The sequence below is a fragment of the Hyla sarda genome, chromosome 1 (genome assembly GCF_029499605.1).
Source record: "Hyla sarda isolate aHylSar1 chromosome 1, aHylSar1.hap1, whole genome shotgun sequence".
Taxonomy (NCBI): domain Eukaryota; kingdom Metazoa; phylum Chordata; class Amphibia; order Anura; family Hylidae; genus Hyla; species Hyla sarda.
Window position 1 is genome coordinate 480,336,792 of NC_079189.1, and position 13,677 is coordinate 480,350,468.

General features: G+C 36.7%; 1 protein-coding gene across 1 annotated transcript in view; it reads left to right on the top strand.

The window, feature by feature from the left end:
* Positions 1 to 13,677, top strand: part of FBN2 (fibrillin 2) — a 230,049-nt gene that overhangs the window by 96,038 nt on the left and 120,334 nt on the right. The window contains exons 8-13 of the mRNA XM_056537296.1: positions 2,188 to 2,313; positions 6,958 to 7,110; positions 7,236 to 7,427; positions 9,570 to 9,707; positions 10,321 to 10,440; positions 12,555 to 12,680. Coding sequence (XP_056393271.1) covers positions 2,188 to 2,313; positions 6,958 to 7,110; positions 7,236 to 7,427; positions 9,570 to 9,707; positions 10,321 to 10,440; positions 12,555 to 12,680 — 855 coding nt within the window. The remainder of the gene's footprint in view (positions 1 to 2,187; positions 2,314 to 6,957; positions 7,111 to 7,235; positions 7,428 to 9,569; positions 9,708 to 10,320; positions 10,441 to 12,554; positions 12,681 to 13,677) is intronic.

Genomic DNA, 13,677 nt, shown 5'->3' on the forward strand with positions numbered 1-13,677 from the left:
TTGGCAAATACTATCAGGCTCGTACCCCAACATTCGGGAATTTGTAAACCCATCATTAATTTGCAACAAGAGGGCTCCAAATTTGAGGGACAAGTTAGTCCATGTGGATGTAGGATCACAAAAATCCGAAGCTAAACAATCTGTCCTCAGAACCCAGCGTAAGGGCACATTTGCGTGCCTACACTGCACACAGTGCAGTAATGTAATTAAAGGAGATACCCTGTCACATCCCCATACAGGAGAGAAAATTGAATGGCAACATTTTAGCACTTGTGATACAAAAAATGCCATCTATGTGATTAAGTGTCCGTGCGGTCTCCTATACGTTGGGGAAACTACCCAGCATGTAGGGGACCCCATAAATAGACACAAGTCTTCTATTAGATGGAAAAATTTACTTTATCCAATCCCCCACCATTTTGACCTTTGATTTCTACAAAGACTGCATGTTACCCCCATGTGTCTTGTGTGGGCCCTAGAGAAAAGCGAAGTTATAAAAATTAACTCTGATGGATCATTTGCATGAAATTCATTAAAATGAAGGGATAGGGGTGTGCTTTACAACCTTTCCTAATGTTATATATGTGTTTGGAAATGCGTATCCTAAAGTGCCGTTTGGTGCGACCAATATATTGCTTACCGCATTTAAATTGCACTAGATTAATTACCCCTTTGCTATTAGACCCCTTTGCATGTTAGATGTTCTTTAATTTTATATATAAAATCATTGGATATTTCTGTTTTTTTTTTTTTTGGGAAATTGGTTATTTTGCACCCTGCACAGGTTCCACATCTGTGGAAACCTTTCGTCTGCAACCAGTTTGATGGTGGATTGGGGGGAGATTTTACCATGGGTGCTACTTGTATGCTAAGGTTTGGTACTTTTGAGCATAAAAAAGTTGCAAACCTTTCCAAAATGTTGCAAGTCAAAGCCAGGTCAGACCTGGCTTACAAAAATGCCTTTGTAGAACACTTCTAAAATTCTGTACAAAAAGTCACAACTGCAACTTTTGTGCAGAAAAGTCACAGAGGAGAGGAGGAATCATACAAAGAGGTGTTCTGAAGTGATTTATTGTTTTTTGCTTATATGTGTCAAATGTATCAATCCTCTTTCATAGTATGATAAATGTGTTGCACATAAGCAAAACCAATGCAAAAAAAATTACTTCAAAACTCACTTTCCGAAGACAAAAAAATATTAAATGTACCTCTATAGAAGGTGTATTTTTTTACCCTGTCTCTGACCTTTCCCGCCTTTCTTATGCCCTAAGTCACATGGTCTCCAGGGGAGGGTGGCTAAGTTGCAATGGGTGGGTGGATAGCATGGTAGACGAGATTTCCTGGGTGCTGACAGATTCCCATTAAACTATACTGAAGAAAATAAAGATTTTAGTATGTAGTATCACTAGTATCATGTCATATAGCATATGTAGGATACAAATATAACCAGACACAAATTTTCTCATTCAAATGTTATCCTTTAGAATTACAGGAAAACCTGCCTTTCCGGCCTCATGACGTGTATGATTCCTTGTAAAAGGCCTTGATATTGTTAGATATATGTAGTACAGGGCTGGGAATATTGTAACATTTGCTGAGTATTTGAGTTCCACAGGATTAACTAAAAAGGCATTTCCTTCAACACATTATATTTCTGCTCTTAATGTGGTCAGTTCATGGAAAGGTTTAGGAATTCCTGGACATTGCAAGATTTTGGAATTTACAGCTATTAGTTTTATTTCAAGTGTTTGACTTTGCATCCCACAATCCAGATTGTATTTCAAAGAATGTTTTTATTTGGAAGATTGGATAGCCTCTTACTAGAACATGCATATCCTGTAGTTCCCAAACTACAAATAATGTATCCACAATATTTTAGACTGAGCCAATTTCAGCACAACATAAAATTATTTTACAAATTCGTTTAATACAAATTCAAATAAAATATATAAGTTTAAAAAAAATGTGCACCACTTACTAATGTCGTGAAGGATCGACAAGACCCTATCTCAGAGGATCTTATTGATTATATGGGTTAAGCTCTGATTTTTTTTTACAATATTGTGGTTTTTACATATGTTTGTTTCTCTCTTAAGTTTTAGATGTAGAATTTGCCTTTATTTTAAAAATGCTTCAAGTTTTAAAAATTTCTAAATGCAATTTTCAATGTTTTATGTAAACCAACAGATATTGATGAATGCAGCACTATTCCTGGAATTTGTAATGGAGGAGAATGTTCCAACACAATTGGTAGCTATTATTGTATTTGTCCACGTGGATATCTTACATCTGTTGATGGCTTGCAATGTATCGGTAAGAAAAATCTGCATTTGTTTGAAAAACATGAGAAAATTTGTTAGATTAATTTTTAATGCAATTTCATGTAATGTTTAGCATGCTTTTTAAGAGGCTACACATGTAAAGCTACCAGTTTACTAGTGAATCTGTAAAGTGGTTTTAATAATTTTTTTGTTTGTTTTTTAGAAAAACTAATTTCTAACATACATGTAATTAGAATCCTGTCCATATGTGTGCACAGTAGAATGGTGAAGCCCATAGATAAGTTCTCGATAGGACTACACATGTTATCAGTTATATGTCTCCCCACATGTCTTTTGACCCAAAGGAATTCAGTTAGCAACATGGTTAAGTGACATACATGTGCTGGCTCAACATACAGTATGCATCATGGGCTAATCAAACAGGACTAAATTGTTTCAGCCTTCATGGGGGCTTGGGACTGCCATTCTCATGATCCATGGGGATCCAAGCAGTCAGATCCCCAGCGATCATACAGTTTTCATATTCATCATATAAAGTATTTATCTCCGTAGATAGGCAATGAATGTTGTTTTGCATTGTTCTAACCCTTTTACTAAGGTCTGCTCCTCAATAAATTACTATTCACATTTTAGGCTGCATTCACATCACGTTTTGGGGATACAGCACTGTGCAACCCCATTCATTTGAATAAGCCGGACAGAGTGATTCTGGTCGGCAAATTTTTGGACCGTATCCGTTGTTGTTGCTGTACTGAAAACCGTGGTCTTCTGCGGTTTCGGTCTGACAACAAAACCGGATACATTGAATGCAGCCTTAGCTACATGGACAGTTCTGACTGAATATAGTAACAAGTGTCAAATTACATGTTTTTAGGGATCACATGATTGATGTCATGTTAAGTCTACATATATGATTTTTGTTTAAGGGACTACTGCTCTAATTTAAGAAATGTATAACAATAAGTTGAAAATAAAAATTGAAATCTAAATAAATAAAATACAGAATACTCTATTAACAATTTAATGCTACATTATCCAATGACCAGTAAGTTTATAGGAATATTAAGTTATTATAATTAGCAAAAGATGTTCTATAATTTCTATAAAATTAATTTTCAGAATCCTGTTTATGCTTCTGAAGGGTTCATATAATTGTATTTAATCATATGTTGTAATGTGTTGTTTTCTGTGCACTGAATAATTTGCATTCATTTCAATGTCAACTGTTTCCTAATTCACTGAGATTTAATATCCTAAGTGAATAGAAAGTTGTAGCCATGGAACTGCTCCGTAATAATAGTAATTTATGTAGTGATGTATTAGGAAGAGATGTGGTTGTGCGTTGTCTCGGGGGTGCATTCAATGTAGTAGCAGAAAAAATTGGAAGTATGGCACTCACCAAGTTCAGATGCAAATATGATAACACTTTATTTCATGATCCACATGATGTGTACAAAGCGCATAGGAGAAAAAACATACCCGAGCTCTGCAGAGCTCGTGGGTCAAGCGTGACCAAGTGGATCATGATACAGGCCACCACATCCAAAAGTTCTGAGGAGCTTCGTTGTTTTTTCACTCCTTCCCGCGTTATATACATCATGTAGATCATGAAATAAAATGTTATCATATTTCCATCTGACGTGAATGAGTGCCATACTTCCAATTCTCTCTGTTACTAAATATCCTTAGTATTTGAATATAAAAAAAATAACTTGAACACATGATCGACCAAGTAATCAATAAAAGTTATATAAAATTTGAAAGTGTTAAATATGTCTTAACACACTTACTGTGTATAGACTTATAAATAGACATGATTTTATCTACTTTGTCCTTAGATAAACCTTACATTGTTCCTCTGGGCTTCATCACTTTTCAGGTCAATTGAGGTTATTCATACACAAAAACTCTTAGTCACCAAGATTTATCCAATATACAAATGCATTAAATGAATATAAACAAATTTAAGAAACATTATAAAAGAACAAGAACCTTAATATTTTTTTAGAACCAACTAAGATGAGATCTAAAAACAAGACCTAGGAGCATTAGTTTTCAGCTGCGGTTGTATCTGTTTGGCTGGGAGCTACTTTTACACACCACTTTGTTGAACGCTGTCTCCTGTAATAGGGTTGGCTTGGAAGCCAACCAGAAAGATTTTTTAATATGTAAAGCTTCAGATGCTAAAGATTAAGAGTAAGCATTGTTGCAAGTATCCAGGTGCTGACAGATGGAGATCTTAAACACCAGGACATTTTACTGTGTGCTGACATAGAGATATCAATCCCAAGTGGGTTCAGAAATTGATGTGATTTTTTTTTTAATCTCATTTAATATAAATTTATAAATAAGTATGTAAAAAATGTAATCCTGGCTTCTTGGAAATAATATTTTCAGTCCAAATCAAATGCCATATACACATTTAGATATAAGAAGGCCATGTTATAGAAATACATGGTGCTTAGTTTTCGAACATGCTGTAATTACAAGCAATATTCAGAAGTCCACAGTCTTTCTTCCACTGGTTCCTGTTTGCTGGATCAGGCAAAGGGGTTCAGCTGTTTTCTATAGTAGATCCAGTAGTCTAAGCATTTGTAGTATATCGCACTGAGTTCACATGTAGTATTTTGGACAGTCTTAGGAGTTTGCTTAATATTTTTAGCTAAAAGCAGGAATGGAAATAAAAGAGAAAAAATTATAATGTAAAGACTATCTGGATATTACTATTGAAGCCTTGTCTATGAATAACAGGATACCAGTACACCAGAGTGAGTGATTTGTAAGAAATCATATAGCAAACACTCCAACAATAGTTTTTACTTAAAGTTGTTTTTTTTTTAAAGGATACAACTCTGGAGATGAAAACAGACTGCTGCATAACATAAAAATTTAGGTAACCCCTAGAGGACCCATAATATAAACTTGAATAATGGTGTCCTAGTACGTAGTGCACCATGATGAACATTTACATCATGAACATGAAGCTCTCTTTATGTACAGGAGGTCCCAGCTTAGCTGGGAACTCACTGATGACCATCACTAAACCTTTAGATGTCATGATCAATACTGATCACGGCATTTAGAGCAGTTGCGCAGCAAGATTGTGGGGGTCCTATGAGTGAAGATGGAGGATGGAGGTCCCCTTGCCTGCTCTTTACCCCTCTCAGGGATCTGCCTTCTGGCAGGGCATACAAGTAGCCATTTTTCATTGTGCCATACATTTTATGGTAAAATGAAAAGTGTCATTACAAAGTACATTTGATTGCAGATAAAAAGTCCGTCCTCATATGGCTCTGTGGATGAAAAAATAAGAGTTATGCCTCTAGGAAGGGGAGGAGAAAAAAAAGAAAATGCAAAAATGGGTTGTCCAAAAAGGATTAAATTACCATTACAGGAAATAAAACATTGTTAACAAAATGAAAGCAAGTGCATATGGAGACTCATTCTTCCAAAAGATTTCTCTGCATCAGAAAAATTGCACTCAAATAACTATACATATATTAAAAACGTTAATCAAAGTCAATAAAAGATTGAGAATACAGAACATATGATCCATATGATTTTGACCACAGAGAGGAGGAGAATGGACTTTTAAAAAGTACAATTGGTGTCAATTTCCATATTTGCTGACTTAAAGCCAATACGTCTACACTAAATATAATCTGTACTGCATCAGTTTAAGTTTTATAGCATGTTCTATTGGCATGTCATAAATTACTTTTAGGCTAAGTTTCCTCTTGTTTTTTTTTCTGGCAGATTTTGGAAAACTGCCACTGCAGTTTTTGAGCCAAAGTCAGAAGTGGAGACATAAGGGAGGAAAAGTAGAAGTTCTTCCTTTATATGTCCTATTCCTTTTGAATACACTTCTGGCTTTGGCTCAAAACCTGCAGTGGCAGATCTCCAAAAACTGCCAGAAAGAAAACCAAGTGGAAACTTAGCCTTATGGGTAAATGCCTTTACCTGTTTTTACTAAAGCCAAGTGTGGATCCTAAAAGGCAGTGATGTAGAAAGTAAAAAAAAACTATTTATTCCCCTTTCAATACAGTATCTTCCTTTGTGTAGCTAATAATGACACATCCAAAAGGCATATTGAAAACAGCATGGTTTGAGCATGGCATGAGTATTACCATTAAAGTGGTACTCCACTGCCTCAACGTTCGGAACATTTTGTTCCGACTGCTGAGTTCGGGCGCCGGGCTCGTGACATCACGGCCACGTCCCCTTGTGATTTCAAGCCATACCCCTCAATGTAAGCCTATGGGATGGAGCGTGGCCGTGACGCCACGAGCCCCAGCACCCGAACTTAGCATTTGGAACAAAATGTTCCGAACGCTGAGGCAGTGGAGTACCCCTTTAAGATTCCTAGTCTCTGTTTAAATCCAATAAAGTAAGAAAGTCCAGGATAAGTTGTTTATGCAGCTTAATGGTAAGAAAATTATGATGTGAGAATTGGTGTTTTATATCTAGTTGAACATTTTTGCAGCTTATTTTATTTGTGGTTTCAAGTACACTAGCTTCTCGGTGTATTGTGTGTTGTTCATATAGCCTTTACAAATCATCAGTAGTAATATGCACAGAAAAAATGCGTGACTAGTAAACACACCACTATACACATTCATATCTTTTTGCTTTTAAACTAAATGAAAAATCTAATGCATTGTTATTTTTTGCATAGATCAGAGATCTGGTACATGCTTCTCCAGCCTTGTGAATGGACATTGTGCTCAGGAGTTAACAGGCAGATTTACAAAAATGCAGTGTTGTTGTGAATCTGGTCGTTGCTTTGCATTGGGATCCATACCAGAGTTGTGTCCAGTCAGAGGCTCTGGTAAGTCAGCTTCATTCAAGTAAATAATTTAAATGTATAACCATAAATTTAAAGAACTAGATCTGCTTATACCTAGGACTGTTCCAAAAATTAAAAAACAATATACTTATTATTTCCTTCCCCAGATGACTACCGAAGGATCTGCATTGATGGCGCTCCATTTGGGGGACCAAGACCTGGAGGTCCAGGGGGATTTGGCCCCAATGGGTTTGGCCCTGGAAATGGATATATTCCTGTGCCTGGTGGAAATGGATTTCCTCCCATTATAGGAGGAACAGGAGTAGATGGAGCAGGCACTGGCAGCAGTGGAGGTGTTGGTGAGTTTAAATAATTTTAAAAAGTTTGGAAAATACAAACAAGGATGTACAAGGATGTGCACAGATTTTTTTGAGGGCAGAGGCTCAAGTGAAAAAAGGGTACTTCTTTGCCTCGATGCTGGGGCAATATACATAATTAAACTAAAAAGAGCAGGGGCTCAAGCCCCCTTTTTACACATGGGCCCGCATTTACTAAGAGTGGAGTGTCGGTCTGTGTTTGAATTTTGCTTTTCCGACCTTTTTTTCTCTTGGTATTTACTGATCTGTCGAACTTTTCACAATTTTTTAGTCGCAGGTAAAAGATCTGTCGCACATTAATTTCTGTCGCAGGGTTCATCTGTCGCATGGTAAAATCTGTCGCAGGGTTAATACTGTTGCACATTAAAACTGGCGCATGCATTAATCTATCGCAATGGAAATTCTGTCGCAGTGCGATAGACTTTTTTAATGAAATCCGGGAAAAGAAAAAAATAATAATTTGAAAATATTTATGTATATAAATATATAACTATAAATATATATATATATATATATATATAGAGAGAGAGAGAGAGAGAGAGAGATTAATAAATGTAATAAAATAGTCTATAAATATATATATATATATATATATATATATATATATATATATATATATATAAATTAACCAGACACCTCTGTCCGAGGCAGGCAAAGGAGCAAACAGCCAAAGAATTTACTCCACTTTCCGAAACTTTATACATGCTTTAAAGTGTAGGGATTTCTTTCAAGAAAATTCACATGATTTTCGGAGTGGTCTTCAGAAAAGACGAGTGATTTTGGATGAAATGTAGGGAACACGCCCCTTTTCCTTTTTCTTTTTTTTCACTCAGAGTGATTCAGATTCCGTTGGGTTTTTTCTAGCGCACATTGGCCCTGATTTACTAAGAGTGGAGTGTAGGTTTCTTTGTGGGTTTTAATTCCTTACAATTTATTTTCCATCTTAGTATTTACTAAGATTTCCCTACATTCTCCACTTTCCCTACACTTTGCTTTTTTTTACACATGCTCTGATCTGTCGGGTTTTCCTCAGCTGAAATCCACCACATTTTATGTGGAAGCCTTAGTAAATATGTTGGGTTTTTGTGAAAATGTTGGGAACACGCCCCTTTTTGGACGACACGCCCCCTTTCCCCGGCGACCACGCCCCTTTTTGGGTTTTCTTAGCAAAATGGAGAGTTAGTCGGGTTTTTTCAATTCTGGCGCAAAATCTGGCACAAATTCTGTTGCAGACAGAATTTCTGGTGCAATGCGACAGAATATGGTGCACAACCCGACAAAACATGTCGGGTTTGCAATAGTAAATGAGGGCCATTCTGTCACACGTTCCGTGCGACAGAATTTAGGAGCAAAACCCGACAAAAAGAGTGAGAAACATGTTAGTAAATGAGGGCCAATGTGTTCACATGCTGCCTCTGTAAACAGTAAACAATACAATTCATGTGGAGCAGTGATGGGTATACCAGTGGAAGTGTGATGTATTGGGCCCCGGTACTATAAGGTTATTATGTTACACCATAAAGAAGTCAAACACTGTGAAAATGCCAGCATCTACAGGATTTTTTAACAAAAATAACCAACAATGACACCCTTGAAGAATTGTTGCACAGGCTGCGTGCCAGTGGGCATGAGTCATTAAAGGGGTACTCCCCTGGAAAAAAAAAATTTAAATCAACTGGTGCCAGAAAGTTAAACAGATTTGTAAATAACTTTCCAGTACTTATTAGCTGCTGTTTGTTCCACAGGAAGTTTTTTCTTTTTGAATTTCCTTTCTGTCTGACCACGGTGCTCTCTGCTGACACCTCTGTCCATTTTAGGAACTGTCCGGAGCAGGAGAGGTTTGCTATAGGAATTTGCTCCTACTCTGGACAATTCCTAAAATGGACAGAGGGGTCAGCAGAGAGCACTGTGGTCAGACAGAAAGGACATTCAAAAAGAAAATAACTTCCTCTGGAACATACAGCTGCTGATAAGTACTGGATGGATTAAGATTTTTATATAGCAATTTAACTTTCTAGCACCAGTTGATTTAAAAAAAAATTCCAGTGGAGTGCCCCTTTAACATAGTGCACATGTATTAAATAAGTAACTATATATGAAAAATATGTTTTGTTTTTATTTCAGCAACATTAAATCAAACAATAGACATATGCAAACAGTACCCAAATCTTTGCCTTAATGGACGATGTATTCCCAACCTTAATAGCTATCGTTGTGAATGTAACATGGGATACAAGCAAGATACACAAACAGAATGCAATGGTAAGTAACCAATACATAACAATTTGAAATTGGTGAATTTAAACCAATATTATATAGTATAGATTATATTTGCATGTTACCTATTAAATGCCATTGTAGTTGTGTTTCTGGGTGTTCAACAGAAGCCAGTGCCAAATGAACTTGTTTGCCTTACGAATTTCCAATTTCCAAATTTTACTTTCTAAAGTCAAAGAATAAACATACTAGACTTAATGGAGAGAGATTGGTAAAATACAGTAACTTTTCCCTAATGCATGCTCAGCACCCCGGGGTGGGACTGATAGCAATTGAAAACATAATACATGAAATGCTCACTATAGGCATTTTGAACATAATAAATGAAATGATTGAACTACTTGTAACAAAATAGTTATAATTTAAAAATCTACGGATTTTTGTAAAAATGATCGACTAAAGTGGAGTCTAAGGAAATGTCGCACAGGAAAATAAACACATTTGAGCAAGTAATCTAAAATTGACTTTGGGCTATTTGACTCATTGCATTGTTTGAATACTTAGTGAAAGTTATTCAACATCTTTATTTAAATGATCTACTCTTAATCTTAATGATACAGTTCAATCCAAAGCATATTCTTTTTATTACTACAAACAGATGTTGATGAGTGCACATCAAATCCATGTACTAATGGTGACTGTGTTAATACACCTGGATCGTATTACTGTAAGTGCCACTCTGGCTTCCAAAGAACTCCCACCAAACAAGCTTGTATTGGTAAGTATAGTCATTTCCCTACAGGGACTTCCCCCCTCAGTCACAAGTCCGTAGTTTTATGAGCTAATGTGATTTTCAAAATTCCTACAATAATCTATATATATAAAACTCAACATGTGTGTATATGTATGTATGTATGTGTGTATCTTCCATAAAAACATGCAAAGGGATAAAGAAATTAACATGAAACTTGGCACACATGTTACTTATATGTCAAAAACAAACATAGAATAGGTGATTTAACCCTTACTGAACCCCATTTGCCAGGGGCGGGGTTTATGTTTAATGTTCTATACAAGTCAATGAGAAATATATGTCACTGCATAACTTCCAAACGAGATATTTCGATAATACTTGGTCACATGTTACTTATATGTCCACTTAAAAAATAGGATAGTTAATTTAACTCTTAACTACCCCCATTTGTGAGCGGCGGGGTTTTTGTTTAAAGTCCCATGTAAATCAATGTGAAATGTATGTTCCCACATAACTTCCGTACGGCTGGAGATATTTCAATACCTGGTACACATATTACAGCTCAGGATATGAGGACGGGATGGGAAGTTGGGATAGGAGGTCGGGATAGGAGGACGGGATATGAGGACGGGATATAAGGACGAGATGTGAGGTCAGGATAGGAGGTCGAGTAGGAGGTCGGGATAGGAGGACGGGATATGAGGACGGGATAGGAGGTCTGGATAGGAGGTCAGGATAGGAGGTCAAGATAGGAGTTCGAGATATGAGGACAGGAAAGGAGGTCGGGATAGGAGGAGGGGATAGGAGGATGGTATAGGAGGTCGGGATAGGAGGTCGGGATAGGAGTTCAAGATAGGAGGATGGGAAAGGAGGTTGGGAAAGGAGGTCGGGATAGGAGGTCAGGATAGGAGGTCGGGATAGGAGGTCGAGATAGGAGCTCGAGATTGGAGGACGGGATAGGAGGACGGGATAGGAGGTTGAGATAAGAGTTTGGGATATGAGATCGGGATAGGAGGTCAAGATAGGAGGTCGGGATAGAAGGTCAGGATAGGAGGACAGGATAGGAGGACAGGATAGGAGGACAGTATAGGAGGTCGGGACAGGAGGTCGGGATAGGAGGTCGAGATAGGAGGACGGCATAGGAGGTCGGGATAGGAGGTCGGGATATGGGGTTGGGATATGACAACAATATATCAGGACTGGATATGAAGTCAAAAGCTTCCTCCTTTGTTTATTTTCCTCCCCAACAAGGATTAGGAAGGAAAAACCGGGCAACGCCGGGTACTCAGCTAGTATATTATAAAAAAATTAAAAAAAACTCAGGATATAACTTTAAAGTGTATGTTTTATCTACAAAAGGGAAATTGATGGTTTGAAAATTGGTCTCAGATTGAAGGCCCACCAGGTTTATCACGACTAACAACAAGTAAAATCCCAAACATGAGGTTTATTCAACAATACACCTAAAGTCATATAAAAAAAAAAAAACACGGTCATCCCAAAAGTCGAATAAAGGGTCAAAACAAACCACACAATGTTTTCATGTTGTTCAACTACCTGTTGTCAAATTCTATGATCACCATTTACTTCTGCATTTGTATGATTTCTAGTTCTACACTTTCTTGTTACATTCCCATACCATTTTTTGATCCTCAAAAAACAGCCATTTTGGGCAGACTCATGGCTGCAATTGTCAGTCATTTTGAGAGCTTTTTTTTTGGGAGGCCATTGCTTGGCGATTTTTTTCATCTGTAATTTTGGCTGCATTTGTAGCTGTCTTTTGGGGCTACAGTCAAAAATGTATATTTTAATCCAGGCTGTACTTTACAGCCCAAATGATGAGAAATTGCATTTTTATTTTTTTTTGCTATAACTGGCCAAAGGTAGTTTTATTCGGTTACCGCTCACTTTTTGTAGCGATGATAATTAAATTTAAATAAAAACCGAGGGGCCTATTTACTAAAGACCAGAAATTTAAACATGCTCCACCCAGTTGGCAAGCATGGTGTAAACTAGTAAAAAGTTACAAATATTTTCCTAAAAACTGGTTGCACAAAAACTTTTTTACTCCTAAAAACAGGTGAAAGCGCATAATAAATTACCTCCTGAATGTTTATTTTAGTTTTGATGTCCCACAGATATTGATGAATGCATCCAGAATGGCATTCTCTGCAAGCATGGTCGGTGTGTAAATACTGAAGGTAGCTTCCAATGTATTTGCAATGCCGGCTTTGAGCTAACTGCTGATGGAAAGAACTGTGCAGGTAACATTCTTTACTCAAAGCTATAATACAGTAACCATTATGCTCAAAGTATATTACTTTCAAATACTCAATAAGATAAATGTGTATATTGGTTTCATTGGTAAACCATTCATTAAAAGAATTAGTAACCTTCATGTATATGATTGTCACATGTATCTAAATGGTTAAATCGATGACAATATTCATAAGTCCATTCCAAACTCTAGTGCTGGGGGGGAACAGCAGACTTGGGTCAGGGAGCGAACATGTTGTAAAAGGAGAATAAAGCAGATTTCTAGACCAGTAGTATCATTTACAATCCTTAAATAACTAGAATGCCTGGACCTTGATACCAATAAAAGTTCTTAAGACATTTTTGCCAATATTAAAGAGTTATTTTTTCATAAACGTTTTTCTGCCATTTCATTAATCATGTATCCTAATCTTGGACAGCCGACTGCGTCATGTATAATATGTTTTTGTTATTTTGTAAGATACTATCTGTAGACTTCATGGCGGGTTTCAGGACAACCTTTAACAAGTTTTAAACCCTAGTGTAGAGCGATCATATCACACGCCTCCATAGTTATTGTGTGGGAAGCATGATAATCATGATAAAGGTCTGCTTTTATTACACAAATATGACTGCTTCTCCATTGACCTGTAGTTTGAGAAACGATAAAACCTAAAAGAAATTACATTCATCATTTGAACTGAGCCAGTTGATGTAATATGTTAGCCTTAAAAGCAGGCTTTAGTTTTGAATGATCTGGAATGCCTTGGAAATAGCTTTCTTATTCATGGTACCTAGTTCCTAATCCAGAATCAAGAAAAGTCTATTAAAGGATTACTCCGGTGGAATTTTTTTTTTTTTTTATCAATTGGTGCCGGAAAGTTATACAGACTTGTACATTACTTCGGTTAAAAAATCTTAATCCTTCCAGTACTTATTAGCTGCTGAATACTACAGAGGGAATTATTTTCTTTTTGGAACACAGAGCTCTCTGCTGACATCATG